General features: G+C 53.0%; 1 protein-coding gene across 4 annotated transcripts in view; it reads left to right on the top strand.

Annotated features, from left to right (window-relative positions):
* The first annotated feature begins 7,496 nt into the window (after nt 1-7,496).
* The window catches only part of ZNF333 (zinc finger protein 333), an 18,264-nt gene continuing 6,809 nt past the window's right edge, over nt 7,497-18,951 (top strand). Inside the window, exons 1-4 of one of the 4 annotated variants that reach the window (XM_046637620.1) lie at nt 7,498-7,910; nt 12,128-12,210; nt 15,451-15,567; nt 16,715-16,802. In XM_046637620.1, the coding sequence (XP_046493576.1) occupies nt 15,472-15,567; nt 16,715-16,802 (184 nt within the window). In that variant the 5' untranslated portion in view covers nt 7,498-7,910; nt 12,128-12,210; nt 15,451-15,471. Of the gene's footprint in view, nt 7,911-12,127; nt 12,211-14,554; nt 14,925-15,450; nt 15,568-16,714; nt 16,803-18,951 lie in introns of those variants that run through there. The other 3 variants (XM_046637621.1, XM_046637622.1, XM_046637619.1) reach the window with 3 other exon arrangements.

The raw sequence follows: 18,951 nt of genomic DNA, 5'->3' as shown, positions 1-18,951 counted from the left end.
CTGGGGGGTAAGTGCTGGGATGCACATGAGTTGCTGGGGGGTAAGTGTTGGGATGCACATGACTTACTGGGGGGGTAACAGTCAGGAGAAGGGTTCTGAGGAAGCAGGATAGGGATGGGAGTGAGCTAAATAAGGATGTGGGCTCAGCAGGAGAGTAGCCTCATCTTAATTCCATGGGGGAGCCCAGGAGTATGCGCCGTGGAGTTGACCCATCTTGAGGTGCGGCCTTTGATCCCCCTGTGTCAGTCAGTCATCTGCTGTGGGAAGTCCCTGGTGGTGGGGTGGGGACATGACATAACCTGTGGGCTGTCCCGGGGGTGGGGTGGGGACATAACCTGTGCGCTGTCCCGGGGGCTGGGGGTGGGGACACAGCCTGAGAGGGAAAGAGATAGATGGGTCCGGGCAGAGCACCGGGCGTGTCCACTACAGTGATCAACCCTTTTTCTGCGTTATGTTTACCCACTACCTCAATTGTGGCTACTCAGAATGTGAATGTCATGTCCTCTTCATTTCAGTGTTCAAAATAACAAGGATTTCCCCTAAGCCAAGTTGCATCATCACATGATAAACTCGGAGGTGAGCAGCTTCCACAAGATTCTTAATTCTTACAGCCTTGAGGATCATTGTGGCAGCCAGTTTGTCAGTTAGGATAAATTCATCTAAGTGTTGGTGTCGATCTCTAAAGAGGATGTCATTGGTGCCTCACCCAGATCCCATTTTCTGGACTATTTCCTAGAACCATTTCCATGAAAATGTACTTTTAAAAAAAAATGGAAAATATCAAATTTTGTTAATTCCATGAAAGTATTTCCCCCTAAAGAACAAGTGGATTTTCCTGTATGGACTCATGCCCCAGCTGTTGTGGGTTGGTTACCACTCACATCTGCCCCTTCCTCTAGCGAATTGCCCTCCGCTGGGCAGGGGCTGCCTTCGGAGGCTGTCGTCCTCATCCTTAGGAGGAATCCTGCAGCCAATGACAGTCTGAGCCGGGAGTACCAAAGGCCAGCCCCTTGTCTCAAAGTGGGAGCAACTCTATGGTGTCACTCATGCTCCAGGGTCCCCGTGGGGTCAGGATGATGTTGAATCCAGCTGAACCCACATCTTTGTCCAACGCCTCCATCTGCCTTACCCTGCCTTCCTCACTCCCTCTCTCCCAGGGGCACCCCCAGTAAGTCACGAGCACCCACACCTGGCTAGGGAGCCTGCCTAACACAGTCCTTCCTGGTTGGGTTACGTCACTGAACTAGGAAAACATAATTCAGTTTCCAACTTTGGTTTTATTCTGAGACAAGATTTAGAAGTACTATACTTAGATTAACGCAAGGCACAAATAGGATCCCTATGAGCAATAACTGTATTGATGACGATGATGGTTGAAGCCTGTTTGGACCCAGATGCAGAGGACTTAGCTCTTACACCATACTGCCATCTTCTGGGAAAACTAGAGAATAAGAAGTTCAAAGTCGCTTCAAATGCAGGGCTTAAGAAGCAGGACTGAGCCATGGATGAAGGTCTAAATTTTTAGGGCATGAGGAACCGATGCATGTCCTACAGAGATACTAAGTACTTCTTTCTAATATCATCTTACATCTATTATCACGTTCTTATTGCACTTGAAAATTCAGGTTCGGTGATGCTAAGTTAATAAGCTAAATGTAGTAGTGAGGGCCTGGAAATGGGAATCAGGAACCGAGTCCTCACATTTACCCATCCATCCATCCATCTGTCCACCCATCCAGCAAATGTTTAAGATACGACTTCTCTGTTCTTGCTGATTTCATGTCAGGTTGATTCATTTTACTCAATCTTAATTTTCTCACATTTAATATGGGGTTAAGTTTGATGATCCATTTACTCTTTAGGGGAAATACATTCATGGCATTAACAAAATTTGATCTTCTTTTCATTTATTTATGGAAAAAATACATTTTCATGGACATAGTTTTAGGGAACAAAATCAGGTATTGGGGCAGAGCAAGCTTGGGAACAGACAAACATCAGGGGAGAAGAATAAGGATGTCGCTGTGTAATTAACTCACAGCGCTGACAGAGTCTGAGCAGCTATCGTAAAATATACATCACTTCAACCTTAATGACTTCACCACACCGCACTATATGGAATTATTTATGAGGCCCCTACTGACGGACGCTTAGGCTGCTTCCCGCCTCACCTCGTAAACAAAGGCTGCTGCGTGAGCATCCACATGTGTTAACACTGAGATTCTGCGCAAATATTTCCTTAGAGCAATTTGCTGGATCTGGGCCAAAGGGTAAACACATGAACAATTCTGATTTATTCTGGCCAAATGGTGCTTTTAAAAAGATTCATGATTTATATGCGCTCTTGTATGGATCGCCTCCTCTTCTTCTCTTCGGTAAGGGAGGGGCTCCCGCCTGAGAGCTATGGGGATGGTTGAACACATGACACCCGACAATGGACAGATGGTACCGACAGCCACGTTTCCTCACAGCCCAGGGAAAGAGGACACCACGAGACATGCAGGGCTGTGCGGGTGCACTCAGGCACCGGGTGGAGAGCGGGCGCTGCCTGGAAAAGAGGGTGAGGTGCCTCCTGGTTCCCATGGGAGGATGTGATCGGCTTGAGCAACTCTGCAGGCTGCCAGGGCACTGGAGCCTGCTGCTTCGGGATGAGCAGGAACTGTGCCTGGTCCCCACGAAAAGACGACTGTTCGGCTTGGGGATCATTTCTGTGGGAGTAGAGTGGGGAGCCATTCAAAGTTATCCTGGTTTTCCCCAGATGCCAAGGCAGCACATAATAGTGGACCTTAATTTTAGGCCTTCTACCATACCTCTGAAACAATACAGTCGAGTCCAAAGAAATAATAACGACTCATACAAAAGCTCACCTCCTAGACACAGGCAGGATTCATACTGAGACTTCCATTTATCCTCATCTGCGTACACGCAGAGAGGAGGATGGCAGACCAGATCGACTGTGGGGAATATCTGTCCTTCTTTTTTGACCGCCCAGCTCATCGCCTCACTTCCCATGATTCTCACTGTAGAAGTCAGATCCTGTCTTTCCTTGGCTCCCGTGTCGCACGGGTCTAGGCTCCACCAAGCAGATGTCCCATCACTTGGATCCCATCACTTGGATCCCAATCTAGCAATGCCGAGAGCGAGAATTTTGTGGGAACAATGCTGGTGAGGGTAGCAGCAGCTACACAAGGTTTTCTGGGGTAGCAGTGCCAGAGGATGGAGAGTTAGCAGCCAGTGCCCAGGGCTGGCCACATCAGTGCCTAGGCTGTGGGGTCTGTGCCTGTCACGTGGAAAATTACCTTAATGCAACTACACCAGGCGAGCCATGTTGGGGGGGTCACAGAATGGAGAGGCTCAAACTGAAGTGCTTGAATCACAGGGTTTGCTAAATAAAGTTATAACACACAGTGATAAGAAGAGGAGAGATGGAGTCAATTAACATACTCAGGGCAAGCGGACAGACCATGCTGAGTCCTGGGTAGATGATGTTCAGATGTCTTTCTCTCTCTTTCTGCCATAACAGGCTTTCCTGCTGCTGACGTGGGCATGAGGACAGAGCTGAGGTCTGAGCAAGGGGTCCTCAGGCAGAGGTGCCCTGGATCAATGACACATGCCTGCTCTGTCGAGTGTATGTCAGACGAGAGATGCAGCCTGCAGACCTATGGAGACACACTGGAGACACAGGCGACAGCACACTTGGCCACAGCTATAGCTCGCCAAGTAGCCTGCAGAGTGGCCATGGCACTTCTTGGGCGAAGACACGTGGGGCCAAAATCAGCGTCCCCAGTGGGCGGCCAACGCAGCCCTCATGAACACCGAGTGCTTCATATGCCTGTGTATACATAGAGAATTGTGACTATCGGGCGCCTCTCGGTCCTTCTTTCTAGGTTAAGAAAAGAGAGAAATTTGCTTACTGGTGACCTATCTATACTGACAGCTTATGAGTCTCCTCCATCCCATCTGTCTTGCTCTCCGTAGCAGAACTGAAGTCTTGGACAACACACGCGAGCCCCAGTGCCCAGCAGTGCCGACAGGGTTTTCTCTGCATCAGTTTGCAGCGTGATTTGGGACCCTAATCTGGGTTGCATAAACTCCTGAAGAGTCTTTGAGCGACTTCATATTCAATGATAGATTCATGTTCAGCCTAAAGTACTCACAGTTGGTTTCTATTTTTTGGAACTAAGAACCCTCATTGACATAGAAAGTAGTACAGAGTGGTTGCAGGCCACAGATTCTCAAAGAAACGGTAATTTGGGATTGGCGAGTGGTCTGGTTGGGGCTGAAGGCAGTGAAAATCCAGCTAGTATTAAGGGGTGGGGCGCTGGTAGGGGTGAAAAAGTTAAATAATGACCTCTGGTCATTTGGAACGAATGTCCATTGAAAGCTTTGGGGCAAATGGCCACTGGCATTGACGAGTAAGGAGCACGTGAGGAAAGTGAGCACCGCAGGGCAGCTGGTCGTTTCTATGTGTGGTGTGGAGCTTAAAACAAAAGATCGACAAGCCCAGAGTGCCCAAGTCTCTGTCAGGGAATCAGGAACTTCATATTACTTTACTAAAAGAATCTCTTATTTCTTATTGCCTCAGGCTGAAATACTCTAAAAGTAACCTCAAAGTCTTATCTTGCAGGTAGCAGCATTACACCCTCAGTGGAGTCCCAACTATGATAGTGTCAATGTCAGGGAGCTCCCATAACTGTCCTAAAATAATCTCCAAGAACAAAGAGATCTCTTAAAAATACTTCTAATTTATATCTTAAAAACCATGAAACAAGCATAGTTGCAATAAAAAAGGAAACTTCAGAAAGTAAAGAAGAGTTTTAAGAAATTAAAATTATGGTAGCCAACATGAAAATTCAACAGAAGGATTAGACATAAAGTGGTGACAATCTGCAAGAAAGGAGACCAAAAAAAATAAAGAGTTTGAGGAGTTTCAGAAAAAAGAAAAAGAAAAGAAAAAAGGAGAAAAGAGGCTATTATCCAAGAAATTAATATAAAACAATTTCTCAAAGCTGAAAGACATGAGTTTCTACATTAAACAGGCATACTGAGTAGACCATAGTGAAATTTTGGAACATGTAGAATACAAAGAAATTATTTTCCTATTACTTTATGTTTTTCCATACTTTACAATATTTTTATAAGCAACTGGGATGATTTTAGTAATAAAAAACCAAAATAAAGGCAAAAAAGAAAATAATTGACAATTGGGAAACAATACCAAATAATCCTAAATTAATTTGACCACACCTTATACCTCTTTAAATTAACATACGAGAGAGAAGTAGGAGCAAGTTGAGAACAAGAGTAAAGAGACCTGGCTCAATCAACATACAACAAATAAACATTATAAATAGAAAACGTAGGATAAATGTAAAAATAAGGTGGCAGAAATACATTAAACACACCAATAATCACACTAAAGGTAAGTGGGTTAAATTTCTGTTTTAGAAGAAAGTTACTTTCAGACTTTGTTAAAAAAACAAGACCCACCTATGTACTATTTATAAAAAACATCACTTAAGACAAAATGGCAAAGAGGCTGAAGAGACACATCAGACAAATATAACAACAGCAGCAGCAAGAAGAAGAAGAAGCTGGCATGGGAAATATTAGAAACAGACTAAATAAGACTCAAGCCAAATTTAAAGTGAGAAGTGGGGGAGATTTTACGTTGATATAAGGATACTTCTTCAGAACTATAATGATAAAAGCCAGTATTTATTGAGAGTTTACTACATGTCAGACACTATGATAATTGCTTGCATACAGGCATTACATCAGCCAGTCCTCAGTACGATCTCATTACTGCCCCCATCAAGGGGGTACAGGAAACTGAGGCACAGAGAAGCTAGAGAGGCCACCAGGCTGGCCACTAAGCACCAAGATCCAGGACATATAACCATTCTGTGCTATGCAACTAATATCAAACCTATGAAAAATATAAAGCAAAATCCATTAGGAATATTCCTATATTTTCTTGTAATATCTTAAAGTTCTTTTTTATGTTTGAATCAATCTATCAGGAATTAATTTTTTTTTTAAAGATTTTATTTTTTTCCTTTTTCTCCCCAAAGCCCCCTGGTACATAGTTGTATATTCTTCGTTGTGGGTCCTTCTAGTTGCGGTATGTGGGATGCTGCCTCAGCGTGGTTTGGTGAGGAGTGCCATGTCCGCGCCCAGGATTCGAACCAACGAAACACTGGGCCGCCTGCAGCGGAGCACGCGAACTTAACCACTCGGCCACGGGGTCAGCCCCAATCTATCAGGAATTAATTTTTGTGAATGATGTGAAATGGTGGTCTGACAACTCAATCCTTTGGCCAATTGTCCCAACAGCTTCCTTTCCCCATGGACTTGAAACACTCTAACACATACTAAATGTCCATATATGCCTGAGTCTGCTTCTGAGCTGCTTTGTGTCTTTGACCTATTTGTCTATTCCTATGGCAATAACACAGACATACCCTGAATCTTTAGCCATAACTCCTTACCCACTGTTCCCAGACCATGAGTTTCCCCCATGCCTGTTTTCGCTCCCATGATACCCCCAGCTTGCAGTGCTTCCCTCTCAGTGCACTAACCAGGCGCCGCGCTTGATATTCATCCTTCAAGACTCACTTTCCAACCAACTATGCCAAATTTCTCGGCTTTTCTTCCATATATCCTTATCAGTTTTAAGAAAACAAATATTCTGCTAATATATCACATACAAAATGTGGTGTTAACTTTATTGGAAAGGATCACCTGCATCTCCCTCTCCACGTCTCCCCTCCAGTCCTCCACTTGAAGTGCCCTTGCAGGAAGGGGCTTTGTACACTTAGCCCCTAGTATGTAGCAATCAACTGATGTTCTATAGGTATTTATTGAAAGAAATAATACACACATGTGCTTTATATAGAAACAATATCAGGGAACTGGTTACTGTGGTTGTTTCTGGGGAGGAAAATACAGATGGAGTGAGACCGCCCCTTGGGACTTTTCCTATGTGTATGTATCATCTATACTACATAACAAATACATAATTTTTAAAAAGAACAGTGAGATCTTTCATCCATTGTCTTGAACAGATTTTCACATCTTATTTTTAGTGTGAGACAAATTGTAGAAGAAATAAAATATATAACCTTATTTTTAGAATTAGAAATTCTGAAAAAAAAAATCTTCCGCATGGGTATGTTGTGGTAGGGGATTGGATTAAGCCAAGGCAGAAAGGCAGAGGCGAGGAAAGGGAAGAGAGACAAGGCAGCTAGCTAGACATCGAGCATCCCAACCCGCCAGCGAGGCCCCGCCCCTCAAGCCAGGGCCCCGCCCCGCCCCGCCCACCGGGCACAGGCCCCGCCCCTCAAGTCAGGGCCCCCGCCCAGTCCCCGCCCCTCACCCCATTCTCGGGGTCCAGTCCGACGCCACCCCCAGTCTCACCAGCCCCTCTCCCTCGGTTAAGGAAATTAGAATTTCTCCTCGGAGGCTGGACCCAGAACGGCTCCACCTCGCCGCCGCCGCCGCCGGAGCCGCCTCGGGCCCCGAAAGCCTGAGCCCAGGCCACTTCCGCTTCCGGAAGCGGAAGTGCTGGGCGGCTGCGGCCCGCGGCGGGCGTTCGGGCGGTGCGGTGTGAGGTGTGTCTCCTGCGGGTCTGCGGCGCGGCCTGGCCCGTGGGGGCCGGGGGTCCTTCCTTCCTTCTTTCACCCGAAAGCGCTTCACTGTGTGGCTTTCGCTCGGGCCGCGGGCGGCAGTCTTGCGTCGCTGCGCGGTGAGGGCGTCTGAGGAGGAGCGGCCTCTGGCGCTGCCGCAGTCCCCTCGTCCTTCCCCGCCGGCGCCCGCCTCAGCCCGGCCTGTGCGTCACCCTGAAGCTTCCAGACGGGCGGGCCTCAGAAAGAGGTGACGTGAGCTCTGTTCCCTACTGAGAATTGAAAGTGAGTTGGCCCTAAATGGGATTTATTTTTTTTAAATAATAGGGTTAAAGCTCACTTCTGCCGAGAAATGAAAAAATTAATTCCGGAAGGAAAATTAAACGCCAGATTTCACTTTAATGAGTGAGGTGTTTGTTTTCAAACAGAAGATTTGTCCTACCTTGTCATTTTGGGAAGGATTAGCGTGTCTTAGAGACATCTGAAGTCTAGTGTGGATTTGGGTTCCGTGAACGGACGTTTGAAGTCGTTTTCGCGGCGTCAGAGCACGTGTGCGCGTGCGCAGGCCCGTGCCCTCGGGGTCGGCTCTGCGGAGGTGTTCTGGGGGCGCGGGGGGAGGTTGGCAGGTCTTCGTCGGGGGCCCTCGGGGAACTGGGCCCTGGACTGGGGGACTCGTGCGGCCGATCAGAGCGTAGCGCTGGCCCCATGGGCGTTTTGCTCCAGCCAGGAAGACGTTTCGGATGAACGGTGACGGGGGCGACTTGGGAACGTGCGGCAGGGAACTGGGGCGGGAGGTCAGGAAGAACATCCCAAAAGGGGCAGATGTCTGAACCTGGAGGAGGAGTTGATGTAGCAGACGAGGGCTCAGGCCGCGGAGCAGGGGCGAGGAGGAGACTGGAGAGGCCGTCCCAGGCGCGCCGTCCGGCAGGCCGAGCAAGGCTGGTGCGCTCCAGGAGCCGAGGACAGACGGGGAGGCTGAGGCACAGGGGACGCTGCGGGGAGGGCGGGGCCCCGAGGTCGCGGGAGACTCGGAACGAGAGTTTTAAGGAGGAGAGCGACATGAGTTAGTTTGTGACTTGGGTAGAACTTCAGCTCCTGGATTCGGCCTGGACTTGAGGATGCACAAGGCTGGACGCAGGGTCCATGGATGCAGAGGAAGTGGGATAAGGTCAGGACTCAGTGATGGCGTCGGGGCCTGATGATTGTGCAGCTGGAAAAGGTGGGATGTTTGAGACGCACGTAGGAGGCAGAATCGAGAGAATTCGGTGACTGACGGTTTCTCTCCACCACGCGATGATGTGGAGCAGGGCTTGGCCGACCGCGGCGGGGGGCCAAATCTGTGGGCCAGTCTGACCCACCGCCAGTTTCTATAAATAAGTAAATTCCCTGTAAGGGTTTTCGCTCGGCCTCCCGGCTGGTCCGCCAAGACGGAATTTCCTGGGCCAACCCTCCCTGCCCTGCTCAGGGCTCACCTGCGCCCCCTCCTCCTCTGACCTCAGGGCTCACCTGCGTCCCCTCCTCTTTTGACCTCAGGGCTCACCTGCGCCCCCTCCTCCTTTGTCCAGGTCTCTCTTCCTGCAGAGAGGTCACCTGCTGAGACGTCACCCCTGGCGCTGGGGTCGGGGTGAGGGGCTTGGGAAAACCAGGATGGTTGCAGGGGAGTGAGAGTGAGTTTGTGCTCTGGGCCCTGTCCCCTCTGCCTGTCCCCTAACTGAGGAGGAAAGGGGCAGGGACTTGTGGGGCCTCTTCAGCCTGGCCCCAGGGGCCTGGGGACCTCTTCCAGTGCATGTCTCTGGGGAAGCTGGCTTGGGAGGAGGGTCCCCACAGCGACCCTGGGCTCTCGGTCCACTTCCCAAGTCTGACTGCAGAGCTCCTCCAGGGCCATCCCTGGTGTCCCATGGGAGACCTACCGAAAGAACAGGTGGCTATATAAATTAAAATGAAAATGAATCAAAATCCAATAAAATAAAAAACTCAGTTTCTCAGTTGCCTGAGCCACATTTCCCAGGTGCTCGGTAGCCACCTGTGCTGCTGGCCACCTTTTTGGGAGGTGCAGACGTAGAATCTTCCACCATCACAGAGAGCTTTACTGGACATTGCTGCTCTGGAGAATTCTGAAGTTAGAAGGCCATACATTTTCTCCGATTTTAACAGGCATAGAAGACTACTGAATGGTTATATGAGTCTTGGGAGGGGTCCTAGGGACCTCATAAAAATTAAGAGATCAAACCCAAACTTTTGATGCCTTACAGAAGGAGTTTAGGAAAAACTCTCTACAGCTGAGAAGTACAGGCTGTCACTGGTCAGTGAAGTGACAAAGAGAGCCAAAGCTTATCCTTTCGGATTTGTCCAAATATTAAAAGAAAGTAAATATTTTCTGCCTGGTGGGGCATATCATCTCTGTCACAGCAACTGTTTGGGCACAAAATCAGCCCTGGAGGTAGGTGAACAAATGGACGTGGCTGTGTGCCAATAAAACTTTACGAAAGCAGGCGGCGGGGTTTGCCTGGCCCTGGTGTGGAGGGAGCTCCCTGTCGCACGTTCTTGCCGGGGTCTGCCTTCCCGGTGACAACCAGATGGCCTGCCCAACGCGGGCGGGCCTTGCTGCGCTGGACGTGTGCTGTCTCGGGAGTCGGCCTCCTCCGAGGGCCTGGTGGCCTTGTGGCTTGGTGGCGGGCTCACCCAGGAGCAGCCACACAGGACCCGGGCGACTGCAGGGCCTGCCCCGGGCACAGGCACGGGCACGCCGGCCGCCCCGCCGGGCTGTCCTGTGTCTGCAAAGACGCGCCAGGGCCCCGGGGCTGCGCGTCGCCCGCCCGGCGTGCTGACCGCCTTCTCTGCGCTCAGCTCTGCGCTCAGCACTGCGCTCAGCACTGCGCTCAGCACTGCGCTCAGCACTGCGCTCAGCACGCGCGGTCCCCTCCTGGGTCCGGCTTCAGGACCTCGAGGGCGGGGCAGGGAGGGGCTGTGCTTGCAGGCAGGGCTGCGTCTGTGCTCCGCCTCCCTCCCTGTTGGCCTTTCCCGGCGCTGTGGCGGGGGGCTGGGGCTGGGGCGAGCGCCCAGGGGCCAGCTCTCGGAACCACCCGGACGAGGGGCACTGGGAAGTGTCCGTCTGAGAGTGTTTGAAAGGCCCCTTATCCTGAGGGGAATTAAGGCCTTTTGGGGTGAGCTTTCTCAAATAACTTGTTGAGCTTTTCTTCTGTTTTCACATTCTAGCTCTCCTCTCCTGTTTGTCTTGGGTCTCAGAAAAAGATCTGTTCCAATTTCTCTTTTTTTTAAAAAATTGAGATATTTACATACCATAAAATTCACTCTTTTGTTTTATTTTTTTCCTTGGTGAGGAAGATTGGCTTTGAGCTAACATCTGTTACCAATCTTCCTTTTTTTTCTTTTTTAAATTCCCCAAAGCCCCAGTACATAGTTGTATGTCCTAGTCGTAAATTGTTCTGGTTCTTCTATGTGGGATGTCGCCACAGCATGGCTTGTTGAGTCGTGTGTATGTCTGTGCCCAGGATCCAACTGGGCGAACCCCAGCAGAGTGTGCAAACTTAACCACTTGGCCATGGGTCCAGCCCCTCACCCTTTTAAAGTGCAATTCAGTGGTTTTTAGTACATTCATAAAGTTGTGCAGCCTCACCACTCCCTAAGTCCAGAACATTTCCATCGCCTGCAGAGGAAACCTGGCTGTGAGCAGTCACGCCTTGCCCTGGCACCGCTGATCCAATTTCTGTCTCTGGAGTTGCCTGTTGTGGACATATCACATCGAGGGAATCACATATCCACACTCGGCTTTTTGTATCTGTCTTCTTTCACTCAGGATGATGTTTTCGAGGTTCATCCATGTGTGAATCAGGGCTTCAGTCCTCTTTAAGGCTGAATAATATCCCACTGTGTGGTTGGACCACCTTTTATTGATCATCAGTTGACGGACACTTGGGTGGTTTCCACTTTTTGGCCATTGTGAATGATGCTGTTGTGAACATTCGTGTGCAGGATTTTGTGTGGACGTGTTTCCAGTTCTCTCGGGTTTATACCAAGGAGTGGAGTTGCTGGGTCACATGGTAACTGTGTGTTTAAGTTTTTGAGGAGCCGCCAAACTGCTTTCTAAAACTGTTTGACGTTCCCACCGGCAGTGGATGAGGGTTCCGATTTCTCTACCTCCTCACCCACACGTATCATCAGATTCCTCTTTAACTTGAACATTTCTGCGTCTGTTCCTGTCACTGCTGCTTTCTGGTTTCTCCGACAACACTCTCTGGCAGCGTCGGTCTCCCTCCCCGCTGAATTCTTTGCTGGGAAGCAGCCCCGCCTTTCCGCCTCAGTTCCACACGCAGCCCTACTCTTGAGAGTCTCGCTGTGCTCGCTGATGCCTTCTTCCCTTTCAGCACCTTCCCAAGCATAGGGTCAAAATTAAAAAAAAATGCCTATATATTTTTTGTGTGTTAGTTTCACACGACTCTTTTCTTTCTGAAAGAAGTTAATTTTTTTCCAATTAATTTTAGACTGTGAATCTCAACTTGAATCCAAAGCATCTACTCCTGAGCAGGCTATTTTGGAGGAAAATTCACCCCATGATTCGCAAACGGTAAGATTCCGGGGGCATGTCCTCCGCCCCCTCTCTTAGGAGAAGTTGAGGAATCTGTGAGCTGGAGGCGCACACCGGGGCCAGGGAGGCGGCTGAGCTGGGGCGTCTCAGGGACACTCTCATGTCTGCCGGGAGCGTCCCTGACGCGGGAATTTGGGCCAACCCCACCTGTCACTCAAGACTCTTCTTACTAGAAGGTTCCTCCACGTAAACGTTTCCATCCATGAGAGTCGGATGCGGACCGTGTGCAGTACCATTTCCGCTTCAACACTTGTTAGGACCTCGCCGATGAGAGTCGGATGCGGACCGTGTGCAGTACCATTTCCGCTTCAACACTTGTTAGGACCTCGCCGCCTGGTGGAGAAGCCCCCGAGAGTCCCGGAGGCGAGGGAGCCTTGTGGCGGAGCCCGCAGCGTCCTCAGAGAGCGGGCCTGTCCCAAAGCGCAGCCCTGAAAACGCCGACAGCGTCCTCTGCCGGGCATCCCCGGGCGCGGCACGGACGTCGGCGAGCTTCTCCTTGCTCGCCCGGCCAGGAGCGCGCTCCAGCTGGAGAGACGGCTCCCGGTGGCTTAACTGCGGCAGGAGAGGCCTCTGGAGGAAGCGCCTGCATCTGGACGAGAGGACCGCTCTGACTGAAGAACGTGGGAAAGTTGTCGGGGCCCCTCACCCCTTAGGAGAGAAGTTGAGACCCCCCCCCCCCCCCCCCCCCGGGAGCCAAAGCCCTGTGCAGGGCCGGGAAGAGCCTGGAGCGCCGCGTCCCGTGCACGGAAGGTGTGCACCGAGCTGTGGCCTGAGCGCCTGCCTCTGCGGACTGCGGCCTGGCCCTTCCCTTCCGGGGCGGCCCTCCTGGGGCCGGGGTCTGGAAGGCGGGGCTTCGCGTTTGGAGTCCGGGGACGCGCAGAGCCGCGCTTCCCGCCGAGGCTGGGCCCGTTTGTCATAAGCCACGGCGCCCCCTGGGCTCCCTCAGTCTGCGCCCCTGCGCCTGCGTCCTGGGTGGTGCTGGCTCAGCGTCAGACTCCCGCCCAGTGGGCGGGGCGCGGCGGGGCTGTAGGGACTTGTGTTCCTGAGCCCCGAGCAGGGGTGCGTACGGCCCCTGCGGCCTGGGGTGCTGCGGGGCCGCCGAGACTCTCCTCGCGGCCCGCGGCCCCTTCGTCCTCAGTTGACGCTCATGTTTCGGGAACAGATGTTCTCCAGGACCTGCGGGAGGGGTGTGAGGTTTGAGACCCCAGGGTCTGAAAGGGCCTTATCTGAGCTGCTGGGTCCCCAGGCCTCGGCGGACGGAGCGGTGCGCTGACCCCGTTTCAGGGCGCTCTGCGTCGCTTGGGAGCCGCAGGGAATGCTCGCTGCGGGCGGGTCGGACGGCAGCTGGAGGGCGTCCCAGGTCCCCTTCCCCGCGTGTGAGCAGCGGCTGGACCACGTGAGCGAGGGAGACGGGATGACCTCCGAGGGACTCTGGTCTCTGTGGGCCCTTCCTCTCAGCATGAGGTTTTAGCGCATTCCACAGGACTCCGTTCCCGGCTCAGGGGCGAGCACCGAGTGCAGGGGAGTGGAGGGCTTCTGCTGCTGCCTCCGAGGTCCAGGGAAGCGGCGGCCACGGGGTGTTCCGAGCCGGCCGAGGAGGGCTGCTTCTGGCCACGTGTGCAGAGAAACCGGGCGGTCATCGCTGAGGACGCACAGCCCCAAAGTGCCAGAGCCGGAACCGCAGCTGGGTCGAATCCGGGCTGACTTCGGGGGGGCCCCGTCGTGGCCGCCAGGACCTGCTGCCTGAGGTCACACCGCCCGCGCCTAGGGCCACGGCGCCGACACTTCCACCAGCCCTCCGGTCCGTGCCGGCCGTCCCTGGCCTCGTCTCCACGTCGGGCCCCGAGAGGCAGCTCCGAGGCCTCCCCGTCACGTGGGGATAGTGCTGGTGGTCAGGACAGACCCAGGCCCCGCGGCCTCCCAGCGCCAGCCAGGCCAGGGGCGGGGGGCCTCCCAGAGGGCGCAGAGCTGCTCCCAGGAGAGCCTCCGCCTCTGCCGCGGCCGGGCTCCGGCGCCGCCTCACCCAGCCCCCGGCGCCGCCCCTCCCTCTCCTCCTCTGCGGTCTCCGCAGTGCTCAGTAAGGAGGAGACGAACAGATCCGTCGAACTCCTGGGAACCTTGTCTTCAAGGAGAGCCATCTGTGTCACGATTGTTCGGCTGATGGGGCCAGCCACCGGGCGAGGGGTTGGGTTACCATGCTCTGCTGCGGCAGCCCAGAGTTTCACCAGTTGGGATCCTGGGCGCGAACATGGCACCGCTCATCAGGCCACGCTGAGGCGCATCCCACAGGCCACAACAAGAAGGACCCACAACTAGAACATACAACTATGTACTGGGGGGCTTTGAGGACAGAAAAAGAAGGAAAAAAAAAAAAAGATTGGCAACAGTTGTTAGCTCAGGTGCCAATCTTTAAAAAAAAAAAGATTGTTCTGATGAGAATACTTGTCTCAACATGGTACCTGCGGGTTTTAATTTATGGCTTGACTGGGCGGCGACACGGAGAGGCCAGTGTCCGAAAGAAGATTTTCATGGCTTACATTCTTGAGAGCAGAGGGGTCGCCGCTCGGACAGGGCCACGCGGGGCACCAGGTCCCACCGGGGTCGACTGGAGCGAGCGCAGAGTCTGGGCCGGCGGGCCTTGGGTTCCTGCAGGAAGGGCACGCCGGGACAGGGCCGACACCGTCGGAGTGGGTGTGAGTAGCCCTGGCGACGGTGGGGGGGCGGGGGCTGGTCCTGGTCCTGGCCGTCTGGGTCCTGGCGTGGGGATGGGCCTGGGGTGTGAGAGCCGGATAGCGGAGAGGTTCAGAGTGCGGCTCTGGCTCCAAGCGAGGTGTAAGCAACTGTGGCCAGTGGTCTGGCCCTGTGATTGACAGCTGGCAAATAAACAAGTACAGAATCCAGAAGAACACAGAACAGCGTTCACATTCAGAATCAAGGGCCCCCGGGCTTTCTGTAGTGAAAAGTTTGCAGCATCTCTGAGCGCTCGCGGCCTAATCTCCAGCCAGGGCCCCAGACCAGGGGGCGGGGCTCGTCCCCACGTCTCTGTCTCCGGGTGATCAGTCCTCTGAGCCTGCAGAGGAGGGGCGGCACCAGGGCTGAAACCGCCAGACCTGCCTGCCGACTTCTGACGGCTCTGCCCGAAACCCAGGATCTCTGAGGCTCAGCACAACCTCAGTGTCACCTCCGTCCTGCTCATGTTTCCTCCACGCCTTTTCCCAGGAGCTGGGGCTGGACCCGAGGATGCAGATCAGGCCCGGGATGGGAGAGAGGGAGACCCCTTCGGTTCCAGAGGACCGGCCAGCTCTCTGGGAGTCGCCTTGGACTTCAGAATACACAGTGAGCCTGGGAGTGGGTTGCTGGGAGGGCGCCAGCCCCAGCCAGGAAGCCTGGGGGTCGGCATTTCTGTAAACGGGGAGGCAGGTGGGGAGGGAGGAATATGAGGCCAAACGTTGGGACCTGGGGACCCGCTGGAGGCCGAGGTAAGAGCTGCTGAGCAGGCCCTAGAGTTCCTACATGGAAGGAGAGACCTTCAGGGTGGTGTCAGCCCAGAGCCTCCTGGGGGAGGGGCTAGCGTCCGGGTCCCTGCCTCTCCTGGTCCCACCTTTCCTCTTCCAGTCCCTCCACCCTCACTCCCACCCCGTCCATGACCGGGAACCCACAGGAACGAGCAAGTCCTAGGATCCAAGGGCTGGGTGAAGGGGCCAGGCTGGTGAAGCCCACGTGGCTCAGGGCCCTGCCTTTCCATCCTGAGGCGGAGAGAGCATCAGAGGACCCTTTCCAGCGTGCTCTGGGCCTGCCCTGAGAAGGCCCCCCACCTGCCCCTGTCCATCCCCTGCCTTGAGGGACCCGCCCTGTTTACTTCCCATCTGCCACCAAGTCTCTGAGGTTTTTCTCCAAACTGTGACCTGCCTCTGACTGCTCCCCTTGTCCCTGTTGCCACCACCCTGCCCAGAGCTGCCCTTAGTACTCCTGGACCCCAGGGCACTGCTCCTGACAGGCTCCTGCTTCCGCTGGCCCTGCCCCAGATGTGGAGGCGAGGCATTACTTAGAAATGAAGTCCGGCAGACACTTTTTCCGAGGGGGTGGCCGCCGCAGAGGAGGGTTGAGATCCTTTCCCCACAGCAGGGATTCCTTCTGGAATCACTTAGTCTCCCCACGTGCACGGGGCCACCCCCATATCCTCCCAACGCCTGTCAATCTGCTGCCCAGCCGCTGCCCTCTGCTCCAGCGTTTCTCTCACAGCGGAAGGCTGCTTCCCCCACCCGGGCCCCTCTCTCCATCCCGTTTTGGAGTTGAAATTGTATCACAGTGATGGACTTTGATTGAAGAATTGGGTAAACCTGGGTGAGCTAAACGGGCGATCCCTCCTTTTATGGTGTGCTCCCCAAGGCAGGGCCAGTCCCGCAGCTTCAGTCAGGGTGAAGAGCCGTGAGTGGATCCCGTCGACTGGGTGGCTCTAATGTGTCCCTCTCACTCTGTCCAGGAGCTGAAGGCGGCTGTGCAGATTCAGAGGGCGGCCATGCCTGTGCCTGCGCTGGGCCTCCCCAACTGGTGGGGGGCCGGTGGTTCTGGTGAGTGAGGCTGGGGGACTCCACAGCAGAGGCCCCCTGGGCTGGGTTTCTGGGAGCTTGCGCCTTCTGCCTCACCTCTGCCTGCAGGTGCTGTGAGGAGAGAATATGGGAAGTCGTCTCACGGTTTATGTGTTCCGGGGAGAGGTGTGTTCTCAGGATGGTGGGCTGGGAGTCGTGGGTTTCTTTTGGTCTTAGGTCTTTCTCTTAAGAGCGAGCAGGCCCCACTCAGCTGTGGCAAAGGGCAGACCTCTCCTCGGGCATGGTTAAATTCTTGAATACACATCACGTCAGTGCTGAAAACTAGAATTGAATTTACTGTAAATGGCAGATGTTTTAACTGAGCTTTTAGAAAATGAGATTAAAAGCTACATCTCCTGAGAAGTGGGGGAAAAAATTAATTCTGGAGGACAAATAACATCTTAGCTCTAATTACAAGGCATTTGTTTCCTTCCATCTTGCCTCCTAGTAAGATAATAAAGTTCGTTTCTTAACATTATCTTGCATTAGGGATCTGTATTGTATCACTGACAGGAAGTAATTGCTAGATTTATGCTGTGTATTGCTCTTCCATGTATTTTTGGTAAGCCTTCTGGGCAAGGTTCTGCCTTGAAGTACTCTTGCAGTACTCAGAGTACTCTGTGCTCTTGAAGTACTCTTGAAGTGCTCTATGATTGTCCTCCCTTGGGCACTGGGAAACAATTGCAGACAGACCCCTGACCCCCTCCCCCACGGAGCTCACAGTCTGGCAGTCAGATTTTTAAATAAAGACCAGAATATAACGGAAGCATGTAATCTGATGACTTAGCTTGGGAGGGGGCTGGAGAAGAGTTCTGGGAAATTTAAGCTTGGGCCAGGGTTTTCCAGCCGTAGCATTACTGACATCGGGCCAGATCCTCCTCTGTGGTGGGGTGTCCTGTGCACTGTAGGATGTTGACCAGCATCCCTGGCCTCGTTGGCCTTAGTTTGCTTGGTCACTATGGCACAGTGTCACAGACTGAGTGGCTTCAACCACAACAGTTTGTTTTCTCACCCAGAAGTCCAGGATCAAGGTGTTGGCAGGGTTGCTTTCTTCTGAGGGCCGTGATCTGTTCCAGGCGTCTCTCTGCTTGTAGATGGCCGTCTTCTTTCTGTGTCTTCTCTTTGTATGTGTCTTGTGTCCAGATTCCTTTTCTTATGAGGACACCAATCATGTTGGCTTAGGGCCTGCCCTATGACCTGGTTTACTTTACCTACCTTTAAAGACCCTGTGTCCAAATACAGTTATGTCCTGAGATGCTGGGGGTTAGGACTTCAGCGTATGGATTCCCAGAGGGACACAGTCAGCTTACAATACCCCCTAGTCTTGACAACCGACAATATCTCCAGACCGCCCCCAATCCTGTGTTGAAGCTCTCACCCGCTGTGTGTATTGGAGACCAGGTCTTTAAGGAGGTGGTTCTGGTTAACTGAGGTCATAAGGGTGGAGCCCTGATTCTGTAGAACTGGTGCCCTTCAAAGAAGAGGAGGAGATGCTGGAGTGCTCTCTGCCCTGTGAGGACACAGAGAGAAGGTGGCCGTCCATGAGCCAGGAAGAGAGCTCTCAGGAGAATCCGACCCTGCTGGTTGACCCACTTGATCACCAGCAGCAAGCTGTGACAGCACGTGTGAAGCGTTGTCTACCAGGGAGGCTCCTTAGAGACTCAGCGCCCAGCGTTTCTGCCGGGGGCTGGTCACATAGGTGCCCTCTGCCTGGCACAGACCTCAGTTCCAGGCTCCTGGAGGGAAGGCAGGTGTTGAGCATAAACTGCATTGTTTGTACAGTTGAAGCAGAGTGAGCCCCTCTTATTAGTTAAGGTGCTAGGAACCCTCCCCAAATCCAAATTCCTAGACACCAGCCCAGGGCTAGACTTGCCAGCAGGCCTTGCTATGGAGGGCAGTCAGGCCTGCTGTGTTAACTCTGGTCTGCACAGTGGGGAAGCATGGAATGATTTCAGACATCTGCAGGAGGTGGAGCCAGACAATTTGCTGAGCTGTGTATGCATTCATTTACCAGATGATGCATTTGCTGAGCCATGTACCAATTCATTTACCAATGTGTTTGCTGATCCATGCACGTGTTCATTTATCAGACGATCCATTTGCTGTGTCATGTACCAATTCTTTTACCAGA

Source organism: Equus quagga, chromosome 14 (genome assembly GCF_021613505.1).
Source record: "Equus quagga isolate Etosha38 chromosome 14, UCLA_HA_Equagga_1.0, whole genome shotgun sequence".
Classification (NCBI taxonomy): Eukaryota; Metazoa; Chordata; class Mammalia; order Perissodactyla; family Equidae; genus Equus; species Equus quagga.
This window is presented reverse-complemented; position numbering and strand designations above follow the sequence as displayed.